Source organism: Rhinopithecus roxellana, chromosome 12, assembly GCF_007565055.1.
Source record: "Rhinopithecus roxellana isolate Shanxi Qingling chromosome 12, ASM756505v1, whole genome shotgun sequence".
Taxonomy (NCBI): Eukaryota; Metazoa; Chordata; class Mammalia; order Primates; family Cercopithecidae; genus Rhinopithecus; species Rhinopithecus roxellana.
This window is the reverse complement of record NC_044560.1, coordinates 122,281,597-122,301,807: the sequence shown is the minus strand read 5'-3', so window position 1 is coordinate 122,301,807 and position 20,211 is coordinate 122,281,597. Positions and strand designations below refer to the sequence as shown.

Below are 20,211 nucleotides of genomic sequence, written 5' to 3'. Positions count from 1 at the left end.
AGTGGCGTGATCATAGCTTACTGCAACCTCCACCTCCCGGGTTCAAGCGATTCTCCTGCCTCAGCCTCCTGAGTAGCTGGGACTATAGGCACACACTGCCATGCCTGACTAATTTTTGTATTTTTAGTAGAGACGGGATTTCACCACGTTGGCCAGGATGGTCTCGATCTCCTGACCTCGTAATCCACCTGCCTCGGCCTCCCAAAGTACTAGGATTTACAGGCATGAGCCTCTGTGCTCAGCCTTCTACCACTTCTTGGTTATGAGATTTGGCAAGTTAATATCCTTAATGCCTTCGTTTACACATTTGTAAATTGGGGGTAATAATTGTATCTATTTTATGGGACTGTTGTGGATATTAAATGTAAAGCACTTGGAAAAGCATCTGGATTATAGTAAATGCTCAGTAGATACTATAACATCTGTCCTGATGCCTTGCACCTAGTGGCTACCCAATTAACATTTGAGTCAGCTAATAGAGGGGATTCCTGAATTGGCCGAAAGATTAAACTAGTTCATCTCTAACTGCCTTTATAACTTTCACCCTAAGTTTCTGTTTTATGTCATGGCTTAGGGCCTGGTCGATTGAAGTTACACAGCAAATATGATGCTTATTTAGAAGAGCTAATACGCTTTTAAGAACTGGCTTTTGATCTGTCTGGTACTAATATATGCCATTGTGTATATTCGTGGTTAATTAGTTAAGGGATGCCACTTTTTATGCTAGATTGCCTTTGATTTGAATGGAAACTGCAACTCATTATTTCACAGCAGGATGGCAAGCTCAGCAGTATTGCTTTTATTTATAATTAGACAGTCATCCTGAAATGTGTCTGTATTAGCTGTGTTGGTCCATAGACAGGATAACAGCTGAGCAGACTTGTCATGTAGATTTCCCATGTGTTTGGTATTGATACCCAGCTAATGTGCTTGTCAGTATTCCCATTCTAGAAAATAAATGGCCAGTTTTTGGGGCTACATATTACTTATAATGAATCCTTAATTTATTTTGGATTAGGTGGGGACTTTTTATGATTATAGAAAGAAAACAATGTGATGAGGGTATTGGTATATTATGTTTGCAGTCTTTTTCTACTCTTTATATCTAGGGTGAAAAATCTCAGAAATGCTTTCTCAGGAATTCTCAGAAATCCTTTCTGATGACTTTGTGGGATAATATTACCAACTTGGTGCACACATGATTCCATATTTGGATGGACATTGACAATTTTTGATTGCTGGCTGACACTTTGCCAAATCCAGCTACCTGTTGGTAGATAGCTTTCGAGTGCATTGCAGGATTAAATTTGTGTCTGGACTATTGTGAAGTTTTATCTACTTTGTTTCGGTGAAATGAAAGGGTGAGAAACAACAGATACTGTGCATTAGAATGGAAAATAGAGAATGATTGGGATTTGGCATATTTTCCTTGTCAGCATGGCATCCATTCTTTAGAAATTCTGTTTAAATCAATACTAATTTTTCTGTCTGTAGAATGTGATTGAATGAATGAAGGAAGGCTTTTGCCTCATAGACTGGTAGAGCTATCATTTGTACACTTTTTAGTCTCCCTGTTGAGGAAAGTTGGGGCATAGCAGTAGCTTTCTACATAGCTAACCCACAGATCATTTTTCACAGAAATTTGACTGTATTTCTGAAGGAAACATGTTATAATGGGAAGTGTTTAGGTTTGAAACTACTGGATTTGATTCATGAGTCTCACTAGTTGTTCATGTTTGGAGAAATCATAATCTCTCAGGATTTTGATTTCTTTCTTTAAATTAGAGATGATAATACATGCTTTGCAGAGTTGTCACAAAGATTAGAGATAACATACAAAACCCTTGGTAGAATGCATGGTCTATAGTAAATAGTGGCTGCAGTTTTTATTTCCAGAAGCATATTTCATACAGGAGTGTGGTCTGAGAGTCCTAAAAATTTCCTTGATTTTTCTGAAAAATGATTTTTGGAATTCTTACTTTGAAAAGATAAAAAAAAAATATTGAAGATAGACTATTTAGTTCACTAACTTTTTTTAATTGGTAGCTTTTCAAATTACTTTCCCCAATCAAAGTTTTTAATTGTATTTTCTTTGTGAAAAACAAATCAACTCCTATATAAATGAAATTAATATTTGAAAAAACAAACCTACCTATGTAGAAAAGAAAAAGTTTTGAACTTCCAAGTTTTTAGTATTTAAGTTGAGAACATAGTTACTAAAAAATTACTTGTATCCTTATAAGCCACATAATTTGGGCATTTTTTAGAGACTGCTAAATGCTATTTCCTAGTTTAAGAGCAAAAATGATTAAGCTTTTCTAACACAGTGTTTCTCAACCAGGACACTATTGGCATTTAAGGCAGGACAATTCTTTGTTTTGTGCATTGTAGGACATTTAGCTTCCCTAACCCCTGCCCACTAAAATACCAGTAGTGCTCATCCCACATCCCCATCATTGTGACAATAAACGCCTTATGTTTTTCTGGTAATTTGATGGTAACTGTAGTTATCTCTGTTCCAAAAAAAATGTATATTAATACTTTAAGGGACACTATTAGTATCAATAGGTAATAATAAAGAAGACCAAGAGAGGTAATCCAGAGGCAGAAACCATCATAAAATGTCATATATTTCAAATAAAGTATTTTCTTTTTTTTTCTTTTTTTTTTGAGACGGAGTCTTGCTCTGTCTCCCGGGCTGGAGTGCAGTGGCCGGATCTCAGCTCACTGCAAGCTCCGCCTCCCGGGTTTACGCCATTCTCCTGCCTCAGCCTCCCGAGTAGCTGGGACTACAGGCGCCCGCCACCACGCCCGGCTAGTTTTTTGTATTTTTTAGTACAGACGGGGTTTCACCATGTTAGCCAGGGTGGTCTCGATCTCCTGACCTCGTGATCCGCCCGTCTCGGCCTCCCAAAGTGCTGGGATTACAGGCTTGAGCCACTGCGCCCGGCCCTCAAATAAAGTATTTTCTTATTTTAAAGGTAATCATTCCCACATTTTATAAAATTGGGCTTGGTTTTAGAATTTGTACATGTATACCTTTGCTACCTTTTATTAGTTATTAAAATTTGTCAGAATAAATTGACAGAATTTATAGCTTGGTTGATTTCATTTAAAATGTAGTCATTTAGTTTGCTGGCCAAGGGAGCAGAAGGCATCGTTTGGAAGTTTTCCCTTGCTCAGCACTTCTCTAAAATGGATTAATACAGTTCTTACTCCCGTGGAGAGGATTCTACTTCTTACCACTCATCTCAGCTATCTAATCATTAGTATTACTTTAGCATGTGATAGGGGCCCTATACTACATATCAGTGTTTGTTATGAGCTAATTTTTTTTTGTTTGCTTGTTTGTTTTTTTGAGACAGGCATTTGCTCTATTGCCCAGGCTGGAATGCAGTGACCCAAACACGGCTCACTGCAGCTTTGACCTCCTGGGCTCAAGCAATCCTCCCACCTTGGTCTCCTGAGTAGCTAGGACTACAGGTGTGTACCACCATGCCGGGCTAATTTTTGTATTTTTTGTAGAGGGGGTTTCACTGTGTTGCCCAGGCTGATCTTGAACTCCTGGGCTCAAGCAGTCATCCAGCCTGAGCCTCTAAAAGTGCTGGGGGATTACAGACATGAGCCAGTGATCCCACCCAATATTTTAAGTTTGTGGACTTTTTTTTTTTTTTTTTTTTTTGAGACGGAGTCTCGCTCTGCCGCCCAGGCTGGAGTGCTGTGGCCGGATCTCAGCTCACTGCAAGCTCCGCCTCCTGGGTTCACGCCATTCTCCTGCCTCAGCCTCCCAAGTAGCTGGGACTACAGGCGCCCGCCACCTCGCCCGGCTAATTTTTTTGTATTTTTTAGTAGAGACGGGGTTTCACCATGTTAGCCAGGATGGTCTCGATCTCCTGACCTCGTGATCCGCCCGTCTCGGCCTCCCAAAGTGCTGGGATTACAGGCTTGAGCCACCGCGCCCGGCCATGTTTGTGGACTGAAATAAGTTAGGCTATCCAAAAATTCACCCATGATTTTGAAGTTTTAGCCTAAGATATATATACTCCTAGGACCAAAAACTACAGTGGAAATTTAGCAGAATAAAAGTTTGAGAGTCTAGAGGCTTGGCTTGCACACTGTTATGTTGTTTATTTGCCAAATTGTTCTCAATGTTTTGCCTTAAACATGCTACGTAGCTGTTGCATTAGCAATAGACTTAAAAAAAAAAAAAAAAAAACCTGTGAAGGCCGGGTGCAGTGGCTCACGCCTGTAATCCCAGCACTTTGGAAGGCCGAGGTGGGTGGATCACGAGGTCAGGAGTTTGAGACCAGCCTGATCAACATGGTGAAACCCCGTTTCTAGTAAAAATACAAAAATTAGCTGGGTGTGGTGGTGCACGTCTCTAGGGAGGCTGAGGCAGGGGAATCCCTTGAACCTGGGAGGCAGAGGTTTGGCGAGCCATGATCGCACCACTGTACTCCAGCCTGGGTGACAGAGCAAGACTCCATCTCAAAAAAAAAAAAAACCTGTTAAACTTTTTTGAAATTAAAAAAATTTAAATGCAGAAAAGAGTACAGTATAATAAATACCACCCAGAATAACAAATATTTATTAATGAAAAATGGTAAAATTAACAAATATATCATTTTGTGTTGTTTGCCATAGGTTTATTTTTCAATAAAAGGAAACAAAAATATTATTGGCAGTCCATCACCTTAACCACTTGGCCACTTCATCACATTAAGGAAACAAAATGTTATTGGCACAGTGGATGTCTCTTTTGTTTCCCTTCCTTGTCATTTCACTTCCTTCCCCCGAGACAAATACTGTTATGAATTTAGTGTCTACATTTTTAGTTCATGCTTGTAGGTGTTCACTATAAATATGTAATGTCTTTAATAATTATAATAACAAACAGGAGTTGAATGCTTACTGTTTATTAGGTACTATCCATTTAATCAATAACTTTGTGGTTATTGTAAGGATTAAATGAGTTAGTAGATATAAAATATAATGTAGGCACTGTTTTTATTTTCATTTTACAGATAGTGAACTAGAGAGGAAGAGAGGTTAAATAACATATCCAAGTTCATATAACTAGAAGTTGTGGAGCAAGGATTTGAACCCAGATTGTTTGGCTGTAGATGTAGATGTCATACCGTTCATCACTATGCTATTCTGCTTTTCTATAATATATAATATATATTATCATTATTATTTGAGATAGAGTCTTGCTCTGTTGCCCAGACTAGAGTTCTGTGGTGTTATCATGGCTCACTGCAGCCTTGACCTTCTGGGGCCCAACTAATCCTCCTGCCTCAGCCTCCTGAGTAGCTGGGACTACAGGTGCATGCCACCATGCCTGGGTAATTTTTGTTTTTGTTTTTGTTTTTTTTGAGATGGAGTCTTGCTTTGTTGCCCAGGCTGGAGTCCAGTGGCATGATCTCAGCTCACTGCAACCTCTACCTCCTGGGTTCAAGCTATTCTCCTGCCTCAACCTCCTGAGTAGCTGGGACTACAGGTGCGCACCACCATGCCCAGCTAATTTTTGTATTTTTAGTAGATACGAGGTTTCACCATGTTGACCAGGATGGTCTCGATCTCTTGACCTTGTGATCTGCCTGCCTGGGCCTCCCAAAGTGCTGGGATTACATGTGCAAGCCACCACGCCCAGTCAATTTTTGTATTTTTTGTGGAGATGAGGTTTAACCATGTTGCTCAGACTGGTCTCGAACTCCTGGGCTCAAGCAATCCACCGCCTCAGCCTCTCAAAGTGTTGGGATTATAGACATGAGGCACCGCGCCTGACTAGTGTATATTATTTTGTGTATTTTTTAAATACATTTTTATAAAAATGGTATACTATAGGGGTGGTTGTGCAGTTTTTTAGTAACTTCTTTAAAAACCTTTTTTTGAATTAAATTTTAATAATATTGCTAATTACAACTTGCTTTTCCTCCCAACTCTACATTACTGTTTAAATACATCCACATTGCTACTTATAATTTATTCATCTAAGTGCTGTATGTTTTATTGAGAAATATGCTACAGTTTATTATCTATTGCTCCTACAGATGAACTTTAGGTTGTTTCCTTTCTTTCCCCTAATTACCCACAGTGGTAAAATGAAATGAATATCTTTATTCAGGCCTCTTGTGTTTATGTGCAAGAGTTTCTCTATGCATATAACATTTAAGAAATACATTTATACCTCTTGAAAAGTGCTGTGAGCCAAGATACAAATACCAAAATTTAGTCTATTGTGCTATTGTAAAACTTCTAACAGGACTCCCTACCAAAGCAACTCAGTTGCATTTCGTCCCCTCCCCTCCCCTCCCCTCCCCTCCCCTCCCCTCCCCTCCCCTCCCCTCCCCTCCCCTTCATTCTCTTTCTTTCTTTTCTTCTTTCTTTCCTTTTTGGAGTCTCACTCTGTCACCCAGGCTGGAGTGCAGTGGTGCCATCTCAGCTTACTTCAACCGCTACCTCATGGGTTCAAGTGATTTTCTTGCCTTAGCCTCCTGAGTAGCTGGGACTACAGGTGCACACCACCATGCCTGGCTAATTTTTTTTTTTCTTTTTCTTTTTTTTGGAGATGGAGTCTTGCTGTATCTCCTAGGCTGGAATGCAGTGGCGTGATCTTGGCTCACTGCAACCTTCACCTCCTGGCTTCAAGTGATTCTCATGCCTCAGCCTCCTGAGTAACTGGGATTACAGACATGCGCCACCACACTGGCTAAGTTTTGTATTTTTAGTAGAGATAGGGTTTCACCATGTTGGCCAGGCTGGTCTCGAATTCCCAACCTCAGGTGATCTACCTGCCTTGGCCTCCCAAAGTGCTAGGATTACAGGCGTGAGCTACCGTGTCTGGCCTAATTTTTGTATTTTTAGTAGAGACAAGGTTTTGCCATGTTGGCCAGACCAGTCTAGAACTCCTGACCTCAAGTGATCCACCTGCCTTGGCCTCCCAAAGTGCTAGGATTACAGGAGTTAGCCACCGTGCCCTGCTGCAATTAGCAGTTTCTTACCTCCTCCTAGCTAGCTGAGAATGTAAAAGCAGACCCGTTGAGCTGCAATGAGCAATTCTGTCTTCTGTGCTGTGATATGGAAAACTAGGATTTGCCACTCTCAGGGAACCCTGAGGGCACTGAGGAGGTTAGTAAGGTATTTTGTTAGGAATGAAACATATCTTGATAAACAATTCAATAAAGTTGTAGGATACAAAATCAGTATACAAAAATCAGTAGCATTTCTGTATGCCAACAGCAAACAATCTGAAAAAGAAATCAGGAAGGTAATCCCATTTACAACAGCTTCAAATAAGATAAAATACCTAGGAACAGTCTTTCTTTTTTTTTTTTTTTTTTGAGACAGAATCTCTGTCAGGCTGGAGTGCAATGGTGCGATCTTGGCTCACTGCAAGCTCGGCCTCCCAGGTTCATGCCATTCTCCTGCCTCAGCCTCCTGAGTAGCTGGGACTACAGGCGCCCGCCACCGCGCCCGGCTAATTTTTTGTATTTTTAGTAGAGACGGGGTTTCACCGTGGTCTCAATCTCCTGACCTTGTGAGCCACCCACCTCGGCCTCCCAAAGTGCTGGGATTACAGGCGTGAGCCACCACACCCGGCCACCTAGGAACAATCTTAACCAAGTAAGTGAAAGATCTTTACAATGAAAAGTGTAAGACCTTTTTTTTTTTTTTTTGATCCAGTGTCTTGCTCTGTTGCCAAGGTTAGAGTGCAGTGGTGTGATCTTGGCTCACTGCAACCTCTGCCTCCTGGCTTCAAGCAATTCTTGTGCCTCAGCCTCCTGAGTAGCTGGGACTACAGGTGTGCCACCATGCCTGGCTAATTTTTGCATTTTTAGTAGAGACGGGGTTTCACCACATTGGCCAGGCTATAAACTATAAAACATTGATGAAATTGAAGAGGACACCAAAAAATGGAAAGATATTGTTCATGAATTGAAAGAATCGATATTGTTAAAATGTCCATACTACCTAAAACAATCTGCAGATTCAGTGCAGTCCCCATCAAAATACCAGTGACACTCTTCACAGAAATAGAAAAAATAATCCTCAAATTTTAGAACCACAAAAGACCTAAAATAGCCAAAACCATCCTGAGCAAAAAGAACAAAACTGGAGGAATCATATTACTTGACTTCAAATTATACCACAGAGCTATTGTAACCAAAACAACATGAGAATACTGGCATAAAAACAGACACATAGGCTGGGCGTTGTGGCTCATGCCTATAATCCCAGCACTTTAGGAGGCCTAGGAGGGTGGATCACTTGAGACCAGGAGTTTGAGACGAGCCTGGGCAACTTGGCGAAACCTTGTCTCTACAACAAAAAGTACAAAAATTAGCTGGGTGTGGTTGTATGCACCTGTAGTCCCAGCTACTTGGGAGGCTAAGTTGGGAGGATCACCTGAGCCTTAGGAGGTCGAGGCTGCAGTGAGCTGTGATCACACCACTCCATTCTAGCCTGGGCAACAGAGTGAGACCCTGTCTCAAAACAAAACAAAAAAAAACCAGACACACAGACCAATGGAACAGAATAGAGAACCCAGAAATAAATCCATATACCTACAGTTAACTCAATTTCAACAAAGGTGCTAAGAACGTACGCTGGGGAAAGGACAATCTCTTCAATAAATGGTGCTGGGAAAACAGGATATCCATATGCAGAAGAAAAATCTAATAACAAATCTGATCAAAATGGATTAAAGACTTAAATCTAAGACCTCAAACTACTACAAGGAAACATTGGGAAAACTTTCCAGGATATTGGTTTGGGCAAAGATTTCTTGAGTAATATCCCCAAAGTACAGGTAACCAAAGCAAAAATGGACACGTGATCACATGAAGTTAAAAAGCTTCTGCACAGGAAATGAAGCAGTCACCAACGTGAAGAGACAACCCACAGAATGGGAGAAAATATTTGAAACTACCCATTTGACAAAGAATTAATAACCAGAATATATAAGGAGTTCAGACAACTCTATAGGAAGAAATCTAACAATCTGATTAAAAAATGGGCAAAAGATCTGAACAGACATTTCTCAAAAGGAGGCATACAAATGGCAAACAGATCTATGTAAAGTTGCTCAACATATTGATCATCAGAGAAATGCAAATCAAAACTATAATGAATTATCATCTCACCCTTAAAATGGCTTTTATTCAAAAGATGGGCAAATAATGCTAACCAAGATGTGGAGAAGAGGAAACCTTTGTACACTATTGATGGAAGTGTAAATTAGTACAGCCACTATGGAGAACACTATAGAGGTCCCTCAAAATGGTAAAAATAGAGCTACGATGTGATATAGTAATCCCACTGCTGAATATATACCCAAAAGAAAGGATATCAGTATATCGAAGAGACGTTTGCACTCTCATGTTTATTACAGCACTGTTTACAATAGCCAAGATTTGGAAGCAACCTAAATGTTCCATAGATGAATGTGGCACCTATACAAATGGATTATTCAGCCATAAAAAAGTGAGATCCTCTTTTTTGCAACAACATGGATAGAACTTGAGGACATCATGTTAAGTGAAATAAGTCAGGCACAGACAAACTTTGCATATTCTTACTCATTGCTAAAGCTAAATATTAAGACAATTGAACTCATGGAGATAGATAATAGAATGATGGTTACCAGAGGGTGGGAAGGATAGTGTGTTGGGGGTGTTGAGTGGGAAATGGGATGGTTAATAGGTACAATAATATAGTTAGATAGAATGAATAAGATTTAGTATTTGATAGCACAACAGAGTGACTACAATCAGCAATAATTCATTGTATGTTTTAGAATAACTGGGAGAGTACAATTGGAATGTTTGTAACACAAATAAATGATGAATGCTTGAGGTGATGGATACCGCATTTACCCTGATGTGATTATTACACATTGTATACCTGTATTAAAATATCTTGTGTATCCTATAAATATATATACCTACTATGTACCCATAAAAATTAAAAAGAGTACATATCTCAAAAATGAAAAAGTCAGTTGATGACAAATTTATCGAATTGTTCAGTTTCGCAGACAACTATGTTTTATATAGTCAACAATGTTTTATGTACTTTACATATGTTTTGTATATTACTTTAATATCTTTTAGTTTTCTAAAGTTTCTTTTTTCTTTTCTGTCTCTGTTCAAATTATAATCAGCCTAGCCTTCCTCTGCACTTAAGTCTCTGTTCTTTTTTCTACCCAGATGATTAACTTAACTCCTACAACTCTCATAGTGGAAAAATACTGAGCTAAGTAATAATGAAATGGAAGAAGTTTGAGCTTTGGTGCTGGATAGAACTTGGTTCCAGTTCTGGTTCTACTAGCTCTGTGTCCTTAGGCAAGTTACTTCATCTTCTGAGCCTATATTTCTTTTTCTGTAAAATGGAGATCAGATCTATCTTGCTGGTTTTTTTTTTGTTTTTTTTGAGATGGAGTCTCGCTCTGTCGCCCAGGCTGGAGTGTAGTGGTGTAATCTCAGCTCACTGCAATCTCTGCCTCTCAGGTTCAAGGAATTCTTAAAGTGCTGGGATTACAGGTGTGAGCCACCATGCCTGGCCACATTTTGAGATTAAATGAGGAAATGCTTGTAAAATTCCTGATGTTTAAAAAAAAAACAGTGGCCAGGTGCAGTTCACACCTGTAATCTTAGCACTTTGGGAGGCTGAGGTGGGAGGATCACTTGAGGCCAGGAGTTCAAGACCAGCCTGGGCAATATAGTGAAACCTTGTGTTTCAAAAAAAAAAAAAAAAGCTATCAAGGGTGAGACCTATGACTCTGGGTTTTAAACAAGCTTCTCAGGTAGTTTGAAGCACATTATCAACAGACATACTTTGAGAAATGCACTATCCTTGGCTCCTTGGTTTCAAGTCTAGCTTTGCTAGTAAATAGGTTATAGCATTGACTTTTAGCATTTCCACTTTCTGGGCCTTGTGTTTCTTCAAATATAAAATGAATGACTGAAGTTGATGTTTTCTACTGGCTCTAAAATTAAGGAAATTTGTTTTTTAAAATTATTATTTTTTTTAGTGATGGGGGTCTTGCTGTGTTGCCCAGTCTGGTCTTGAACTGTCAGGCATGATGGCACACGCCTATAGTCCCAGCTACACAGGTGGCTGAGGCAGGAGGATTGCCTGAGCCCGGGAATTTGAGGCTGCAGTGAACTGTGATAGCACCACTGCACTCCAGCCTGGGCTTGGATTACAGGAATGAGCCCCTGCACCCAACCCTATTTTATTTTATTTTTATTGTTATTATTTAATTTATTTACTTTGAGACAGAATGTCGCTCTTGTTGCCCAGGCTGGAGTATAATGGCATGATCTCGGCTGACTGCAATTTCTGCCTCCCGGGTTCAAGCAATTCTCCTGCCTCAGCCTCCTGAGTAGCTGGGATTACAGGTGGCCGCCACCAAGCCCAGCTAATTTTTTTGTAATTTTAGTAGAGACAGGGTTTTGCCATGTTGGCCAAGCTGGTCTCGAACTCATGACCTCAGGTGATCTGCCTGCCTCGGCCTCCCAAAGTGCTGCGATTTTACTGGCGTGAGTCACGTGCCCAGCCTCTATTTTATTTTTAAAATTCCATTTATATTTTAGATTCAGGAGGTATGTGTGCAGGTTTGTTACAAGGGTGTATTGTGTGGTGCTGAGGTTTGGGCTTCTATTGATCCCACCACCAAGATAGTGAACATAGTGCCCAACAGGAAGTTTTTCAGCCCCTGCCTGCCTCCCTCGTTTTGGAGCCTCCAATGTCTGTTGTTCCCAACTTTATGTTTGTGTGAACCCAAGATTTAGCTCCTAGTTATAAGTGAGAACATGCGATATTTGGTTTTCTGTTTCTGCTTTGGTTCACTTAGAATAATGGCTTCCAGCTGCATGTTGCTGCAAAGGACATGATTTCATTCTTTTTTGTGACTGCAAATTTTTTGTCTTATAACCCTAAAATTTTTTGAGACAGGGTCTTGCTCTGTTGCCCAGGCGGAGTGCAGTGGTTCTATCACAGCTCACTGCAGCCTGAAACTCCTGGGCTCAGGCAATCCTCCTGCCTCAGCCACCTGTGTAGCTGGGACTACAGGCATGTACCATCATGCCTGGCTAATTTTTACATTTTTTCATAGAGACGAGGTCTCACTATGTTGCCCTGACTGGTCTCAAACTCCTGAGCTCAAGTGATCCTCTTGCCTTGGCCTCCCAAAGTGTTAGGATTATAGGTATGAGCTACTGTGGCCAGCTAACCCTAAATTTTTGTTCTTGTGGATGTAAATATATTTGGTCTGGTGGTGCTGATGCCACTTTTTGGCATAGGTTCAATAGAGGTACTTAAATGTTTTGTTATTTGAGAACTCAGAGTGTTCTTCCTTCTTTGAAGACTGTGGTAGAACTAGATTAACTAGATTCAGGGAGATCTCATGGAACCTCAGGATGCAGTTAGGCCTTAAGATTTGGGGATTAGAGCAGAATAGGGAATTCAAAAAGTTCCCTTTCTTTCTTTTTTTTTCTTTGAAGATTGGCCCAATCTCTTGACTTCTTCTGCCTTCAGACTGTATTATAGAAAATGGCCCTGGCCGGCAGCTCCTGAGTTTACATGGCTTCTATTTTAGAAAGCCGCCATATTGAGACTGGACTATCTTAATTCCAATTGCACATTGCCAGGAAAGAAACTGTGGTTGTACACACTGGGTACAGTGCTGACTTCTGGCAATGGATAAGGAGGCAGACTCATGTTGCTAAGATGGCCCTGGGATTCCTGCCACTTTTCTTTGAGTTGCAGAGCTGGTTAGAAGTGGTGGTGGTAAACTGAGTAGGTATCCACCTCCTTTATGAAAGCATTTCACTAATTGAGGAGTCACAATATTGTATTTTGCATAGAACCCTTACAATTGAGTCTCATGGAAAAAAGTAGAAATAGGGAGAGACAGGCTAAAAGAAAAAGTAGGATTGTGCTTTTATTCTTAGTTATGTACCAGATGGGATGGAGCCTTCTATAATTACTTCTACTGGACTATGCTTTTTCATCAACAGTGAATTTTTAGATTGCTTTTGGATATAGTTTTCTTTTTAAAAAATTATATAATATGTAATTTTGAAGTTTCCTTGTAATGTTTGTTTTATATATTTGGACAGATAGAAAGTCCGGCATGAGGAGGTAACCGCTTGAGCTAACTCCGACCCTGTTTTATATATTTGGAATTAAGTTTTGAAATAAAGAGAAAATTAAATGAGGCTATAAAGGGTATTGGTAGAAAGAAGCACAGGCTTTTGAGTCAGACGGGCTTTGTACTTTAATTTTTTTTCTTTTCTTTCTTTTTTTTTTTTGAGACAATGTCTCATTCTGTTGCCCAGGCTGGAGTGCAGTGGCACAGTCTTGGCTCACTGGAACCCCTGCCTCCTGGGTTAAAGTGATTCTCCTACTTCAGCCTCCTGAGTAGCTGAGATTACAGGTGCTTGCCACCATGCCTGGCTAATTTTTATATTTTTAGTAGAGATGGCGTTTCACCATATTGGCCAGGCTGGTCTCAAACTCTTGACCTCAAGTGATCCACCTGCCTTGGCCTCCCAAAGTGCTGGGATTACAGGCGTGAGCCACTGCACCCAGCTTCCATTTTAATTTTATCTCTGCCTTTTAGTGACTGATTTCTTGATCTCTCTGTGAAATGAACATAATCCTTATATCATGGATTATCTGAGAATCAAATGACATATGTCAAGCTCTTATACTATGTTTCCTAGAAAGTAGGTGCTCAATGAATGATAGATATTATCATTGTCATTTTGTTTCTTAGAATGTAATTGGTGATCTTCATGATATTCTACTCATGGTAAAGACTGGCTATATCTTGGTCTTTAAATATATCAGTGTTATTTGAGGGTAAAGACATACAACATTTTTTAGATCTGAAAACCAGGAACTAGAATGTGAAAGGAAATATTTTTGCATTGAGTATTTACTGCTTTGCATGTATTTATTTATTAAAGATTTCAGTGGAAATTTTTTTGATCTCTTGTTTAGTGTCAAACCAGAAGAGAAGTACACTTCAACAAAAATTTATGTGTGGAGTTCCTTCTTAAAAGAAGAAAAAAGTGATTATTGAGACTATGGATCGGAGCAAACGGAATTCAATTGCAGGTTTTCCTCCACGTGTGGAGCGTCTTGAAGAGTTTGAAGGAGGTGGTGGAGGAGATGGAAATGTGAGCCAGGTGGGAAGAGTTTGGCCATCTTCGTATCGAGCTCTTATAAGTGCCTTTTCCAGACTGACGCGTTTGGATGATTTCACCTGTGAAAAAATAGGGTCTGGCTTCTTTTCTGAAGTGTTCAAGGTGAGTGACACTTCAGCTTTTCTCATATTGTCTTGCTGTGGTCACATTTACTGCAGGTTGACAGTTGTGTTTAATTAGGATGTAGGATTTGCCTAATCAAGGTGCTGTGGATCTTGAACACCGTTCTAAATTCTCCTTTCAAGCTATTTATTAACTTATATTAAGATATTTTGTTTGAATCCCAAAAATAATGTGCTGGTTAAAAATTCAAATAACATAGGGGTCTCTTCCACCTCACTTCTACCCCCAGCCACACATGTGTGTATGTATCCACACATACATTCTCCAGTAATAACCACTATTAACAATTCGGTGTGTATACTTCTGAACTCTTTCTGTGCTTATACATATATTATTCACACACCTTATATACATATATTAAAATTATATATATACACACCCACATATATAGTTTTTGTTTGCTTATCTTCAGTAAAATTGATAGCTGGGTGTGATGGCATGCACCTATAGTCTGAGCTACTCAGGAGGCTCGCTTGAGGCTGTGAGTTTGAGAGCAACCTGGGCAACATAGCAAGGCCTGTCTCAAAAAAAATATGAGCTCATAATGCTCCTGAGCAATCATATTTCTCTAGTTCACTCACTCCCTCAAGAGAGTATTTGGTACCTTTTCTTCTCTCATCAAATCCCGGTATTTCCTCTCTAGTCCTCATTGTCCGTAATTAATGAATTGCTTCCCAATTCACTGAGAAAATTGAAGCAAGCAGAAGAGAACTTCCACAGACTCCCATTACTACAAATAGCTTTCAACACACATCTTTACCCAGTTACTTGGCCTTTATACCTTGTGCTATGGATCAACTACCCATGCTCCTAAGTCCATTATTTCTGTTTATATTGTACATTCCATTTCCACTTGCCTACTAATAGACATTGCCTAAGAAATTCTCCCCTCTCTTTTCTACATTGTATTTTCATTACTGTTACCATTAAAATGTTAAAAAAATTCTTTTAAGGAAACAAACAAAAAAACCCCAACATTTTGGCTCGGTTATTTCCCCTTTATTTTATTTTATTTTTATTTTTATTTTTTTGAGATGGAGTCTCAGTCTGTCGCCCAGGTTGGGGTGCAGTGGCACAATCTTGGCCCACTGCAACCTCTGCTTCCCAGGTTCAAGCAATTCTCCTTCCTCAGCCTCCCTAGTAGCTGGGATTACAGGTGCCCGCAACCACGCCTGGCTAATTTTTATATTTTTAGTAGAGACAGAGGTTCACCATTTTGGCCAGGCTAGTCTTGAACTCCTGACCTCAAGTGATCCGCCCACCTCAGCCTCCCGAAGTGCTGGGATTAAGGCATGGGCCACTGCACCCGACCTATTTCATTCTATTATTTTATTTTATTTTTTGAGACAGGGTTTCGCTCTGTTGCCCAGTCTAGAGTGCAGTGTGGTATGATCATGGCTTACTGCAGTCTTGACCTCCCTGGGCTCAGATGATCCTCCCACCTCAGCCTCCAGAGTAACTGGGACTACAGGTGCATGACACTATGCCCAGCTAATTTTTGTATTTTTTGGAGAGTTGGGGTTTCACCTTGTTGCCCAGGCTGTTCTTGAACTCCTGAGCTCAAGTGATCAGCCTGCCTTGGCCTCCCAAAGTGTTGGGATTACAGGAAAGAGCCACCACATCCAGCTCCTATTGTTTCTTTTATTAATAGGTATACTTTCCTATGTCTTGTTGTTTTTTTTTTTTTGGACCAAAACAACTCCATAGAGTTGTCTCTATGTACCATTTCCAGCTTCTTTCTTTCTAGTCTGTCTTTCTCTAAAATATTTTTTATTGCAGTAAAATATATATAACATAAATTTACCATCTTAGCCATTTTTTAAATGTGGAGTTCAGTGTCATTAATTACATTTACAATGTTGTGCAACCATCCCCATTATCCTTTTCCAGAACTTTCTCATCATCCTAAACAGAATCTCTGTACCCATGAAACATTAACTCACTAATTCTCCCTTCTGTAACTGTAAATAGGTTCATTGCCCAATGCACACAGCAAGTCAATAAGCTGAGACACCAGGTTGCAGCAGAGAAAGGTTTAATCATAGGGCCACCAAATGAGGAGATGGAGGGAAACCTCAAATTCATCTCCCCTAGAAGACTGGGGCTAAGGTTTATAAGGGTTTTGAAGTGGGCTGAAGTGTGGCAATTGTTTATTTGTTAAAGAGTACAGGGTGAAGTCATGGGACAGGGAGATGAAGAAGCCGTATTCTCTTGCAGATCCTGTTCCTCTGTGGGGGTCTTCAAACTGGTTGCTGGAATTCAGGGGTGTGAAAAACATATTAACCAATCCGTAAGCAAAAGCCTTACGATTATGTCAGAGATCCTGTTATAGGAAAGATGGGGATGGAAATAAAATCTTAAATTTTATGACCCTAATGTCAGAAATCCTATTCTGTAGAAACAATGGGGATGCAAATAGTCAGTATCTAGTGCTATATGACTTTTTAGCAACCAGGAAGTGGGCCAAAGTGAGGCCTGATTAATGCTTAATTATAACTATATTTCTGTCCAGAACCTGGCATGCACTTCTTGTGAACCCCATGGGGCAGTTTCACTCCCACCCCCAATATCTTCTTTCTGTTTTTATGAATTTGCTTATTCTAGGTACCCTATGTAAGTGGATTAATATAATATTTATCCATTTGTATCAGAGTTAATTCACCTAGCATAATGTTTTCAGGGTTATTCATGTTGTAGCATATATCAGAATTTCATTCCTTTTTATGGCTAATACTGCTTTGTATGTATAGGTCATATTTTATCTGTTTGTTGATGGAGTTGTTTCCACCTTTTGGCTATTTTGAATAATGCTGCTATGAATACCGATATACAAGTATCTATTTTGTTCTTTGCTTGCAATTCTTTTGGGTATTTAGCTGTAAATAGAATTGCTGAGTCATATGAGTAATTCTATGTTTAACTTTAAGAAAAGATTATGGTAAAATACATACAAAATTTACCATTTTGCCTGGGTATCGTGGTTCACACCCGTAATCCCAGCACTTTGAGAGGCCAAGACAGGAGGATTGCCTGAGCCCAGGAGTTTGAGACCAACCTGGGCAACATGACGAAACTCTGTCTCTGGGGGAAAAATAAAATAAAAATAAAAAATAAATAAATTTGTTTTCTTACTATCTTAACAGTCTTTAAGTATGTTAAGTACATACTTAACACAACTATTAAGTATGTACACATGGATGTGCCTCCAAACTCCAGAACTTTTTCATTTTGCAAAACTGAAACTCTGTACCCATTAAACAACTCCCCATTTCTCCATTCCCCCCAACTCTTGGCAACCACTATCCTACTTTATTTCTAAGAGTTTGATTACCCTAGATATCTCATGTAAGTGAAAACATACAGTATTTGTCTTTTTTTGACTGCCTTATTTCACCTAGTCAGTCTATGTTTAACTTTTTTCCGTAGCAGTTGTGCCATTTTACAGTTCTACATAAGGGTTCCAGTTTCTCCATGTGCTCACTGGCACTTATTTTTCTTTTTCATGATAATAATCCTATTTGGTGTGAAAAGTGGTATATCATTGTGGTTTTGATTTGCATTTTTCTAAACGACTAGTGATATCTAGCATCTTTTCATGTGCTTATTGACCTTTTTTGTATATCTTCTTGGAGAAACGTGTATTTGAATCCTTTGCTCATTTTTGAATTGCGTTGTATTTATATATTTTATATATAGGGAATATTTATCCCTTACCAGATATATGATTTGCAAATATTTTCTCACAATTTGTAGTGTGTCTTTTCACTCCCATGATGGTGTCCTTTTTTGCACAGAAATTTTAAATTCTGATTAAGTCAAATTAATTTTTTCTTTTGTTACCTTTTGTTTTTTATGCCAATCCAAGGAATCATCACCAAATCCAATATCATGAAGATTTTCCGCAATGTTTTCTTCTAAGAGTTTTATAGTTTTAGCTCTTACATTTAGCTTATTGATCATTTTAAGTTAATTTTTCAATATGGTATAAAGTAAAGGTCCCATTTCATTCTTTTGCTTGTGGATAACAAGTTTTACAAACACTATTTCTTGAAAAGACTGTCCTTTCCCCATTGAGTGATTTTGGCGCTCTTCATGTCACAATCATGTTAGCGAGGGTTGATCTCTCTCTCTCTCTCTCTCTCTCTCCCTCCCCCCCCTTTTTTTTTTTAAGACAGGGTCTCATTCTGTTACCTAGGCTGGAGTGCAGGGGTGCTATCTGACTGCAGCCTTGACTTCCCAGACTCAAGTGATCCTCCCACTTCAGCCTCCCGAGTAGCTGGGACTACAGACACACCATCATGCCTGGCTAATTTTTGTGTTTTTTTGTGTGTACAGTTGTGGTTTCACCATGTTGCCTAGGCTGGTCTTGAACCCCTGGGCTCAAGTGATCAGCTTGCCTCTGCCTCCCAAAGTGCTGGGATTACAGGTATGCACCACCTTGCCCAGCCTCTTTTTTTTTTTTTTTTTTTTTCTTAGAGACAGGGTCTCACTTTGTCATCCAGGCTGCAGTGCAGTGGCGTGGACATAGCTGACTGCATCCTCAAACTCCTGGACTCAAGTGACTTTCCCATCCCAGCCTCCCAAGTAGCTGGGATTACAGGCATGTTACTGTCACGTCAGCTAATTTTAAAGTGTTTTGTGCAGATGGAGTCTTGCTCTATTGCCCAGGCTGATCTTGAATTTCTGGGCTCAAATGAACCTCCTGCTTCAGTCTCCCAAACTGCTGGCATTATAGGCATGAGCCACTGCACTCAGCCTTTTCTTTCTTATTTTTTTGAGATAGGGTCTCAGCTCACTGCAAGCTCTGCCTCCTGGGTTCATGCCATTCTCCTGCCTCAGCCCCCCGAGTAGCTGGGATTGCAGGCGCTGCCACCTCGCCCGGCTAATTTTTTGTATTTTTAGTAGAGACGGGGTTTCACCGTGTTAGCCAGGATGGTCTCGATCTCCTGACCTCGTGATCCGCCCGTCTCGGCCTCCCAAAATGCTGGGATTACAGGCTTGAGCCACCGCGCCCGGCCCCTGATAGTAATTCTTTTTTGAAGTCATTATTATGTTAATTTGGCTTCTAGATACTTTCTTATTCAAGCCACCATTGCATTTCATAGTGAAAAACACAAAGCCTCTCCAATGTATTTGCATACATTTAATGCAGAATTTGATCCCAACACTCTAATCAATAAACATCTAGGAAAATGTGGTGAATATTACTGATAAAGTAATGGGAAGAAACTGAAGAATTTTGTGCAGGCTGAGTTTTAACTAAGACTTAATTTTTAATTTAAAGCAAAACTTACATTTTCAAAAGAGTTTGCCCCTCCAAAAAAACCAGATTAGATAGCTTCTAAACTATATTAAATTATGCCAAATAAATTTTTTTTTTTTTTCGAGACAGAGTCTTGGTCTGTCTCCCAGGCTGCAATACAGTGGTATGATCTTGCTCACTACAACCTCTGCCTCCCGGGTTCAAGTGGTTCTCCTGCCTCAGCCTCCTGAGTAGCTGGGATTATAGGCACCCACCATCATGCCTGGCTAATTTTTATATTTTTGTAGAGACAGGGTTTCACCACGTTGGCCAGGGTGGTCTTGAACTCCTGACCTGCGGTGATCTGCCCACGACCTCCGGTGATCTGCCCACGACCTCCGGTGATCTGCCCACCTTGGCCTCCTGAAGTGCTGGGATTACAGGTGTGAGCCACCACTCCCAGCCACCAAATAAAATTATTATAAAACAAAGGTTAGTGCTTCAAAGAAACACCACCTCCATAAATGTCGAGCCAGTTCAGGTGCTGCCAATAGAATCCTAAAGAGTGATGTCTATGGTTCATGTGAACAATTTCCGCAGTCCATGTGCTTTGAGGACAATTCAGGC

The 20,211-nt window shown here is 40.0% G+C and overlaps 1 protein-coding gene across 2 annotated transcripts in view; it reads left to right on the top strand.

Annotated features, from left to right (window-relative positions):
• The window catches only part of TESK2 (testis associated actin remodelling kinase 2), a 159,957-nt gene that overhangs the window by 27,608 nt on the left and 112,138 nt on the right, over positions 1-20,211 (top strand). For both annotated transcript variants that reach the window (XM_030942641.1, XM_010363070.2), the window contains exon 2: positions 14,014-14,321. In XM_030942641.1, coding sequence (XP_030798501.1) covers positions 14,100-14,321 — 222 coding nt within the window. In that variant the 5' untranslated portion in view covers positions 14,014-14,099. The remainder of the gene's footprint in view (positions 1-14,013; positions 14,322-20,211) is intronic.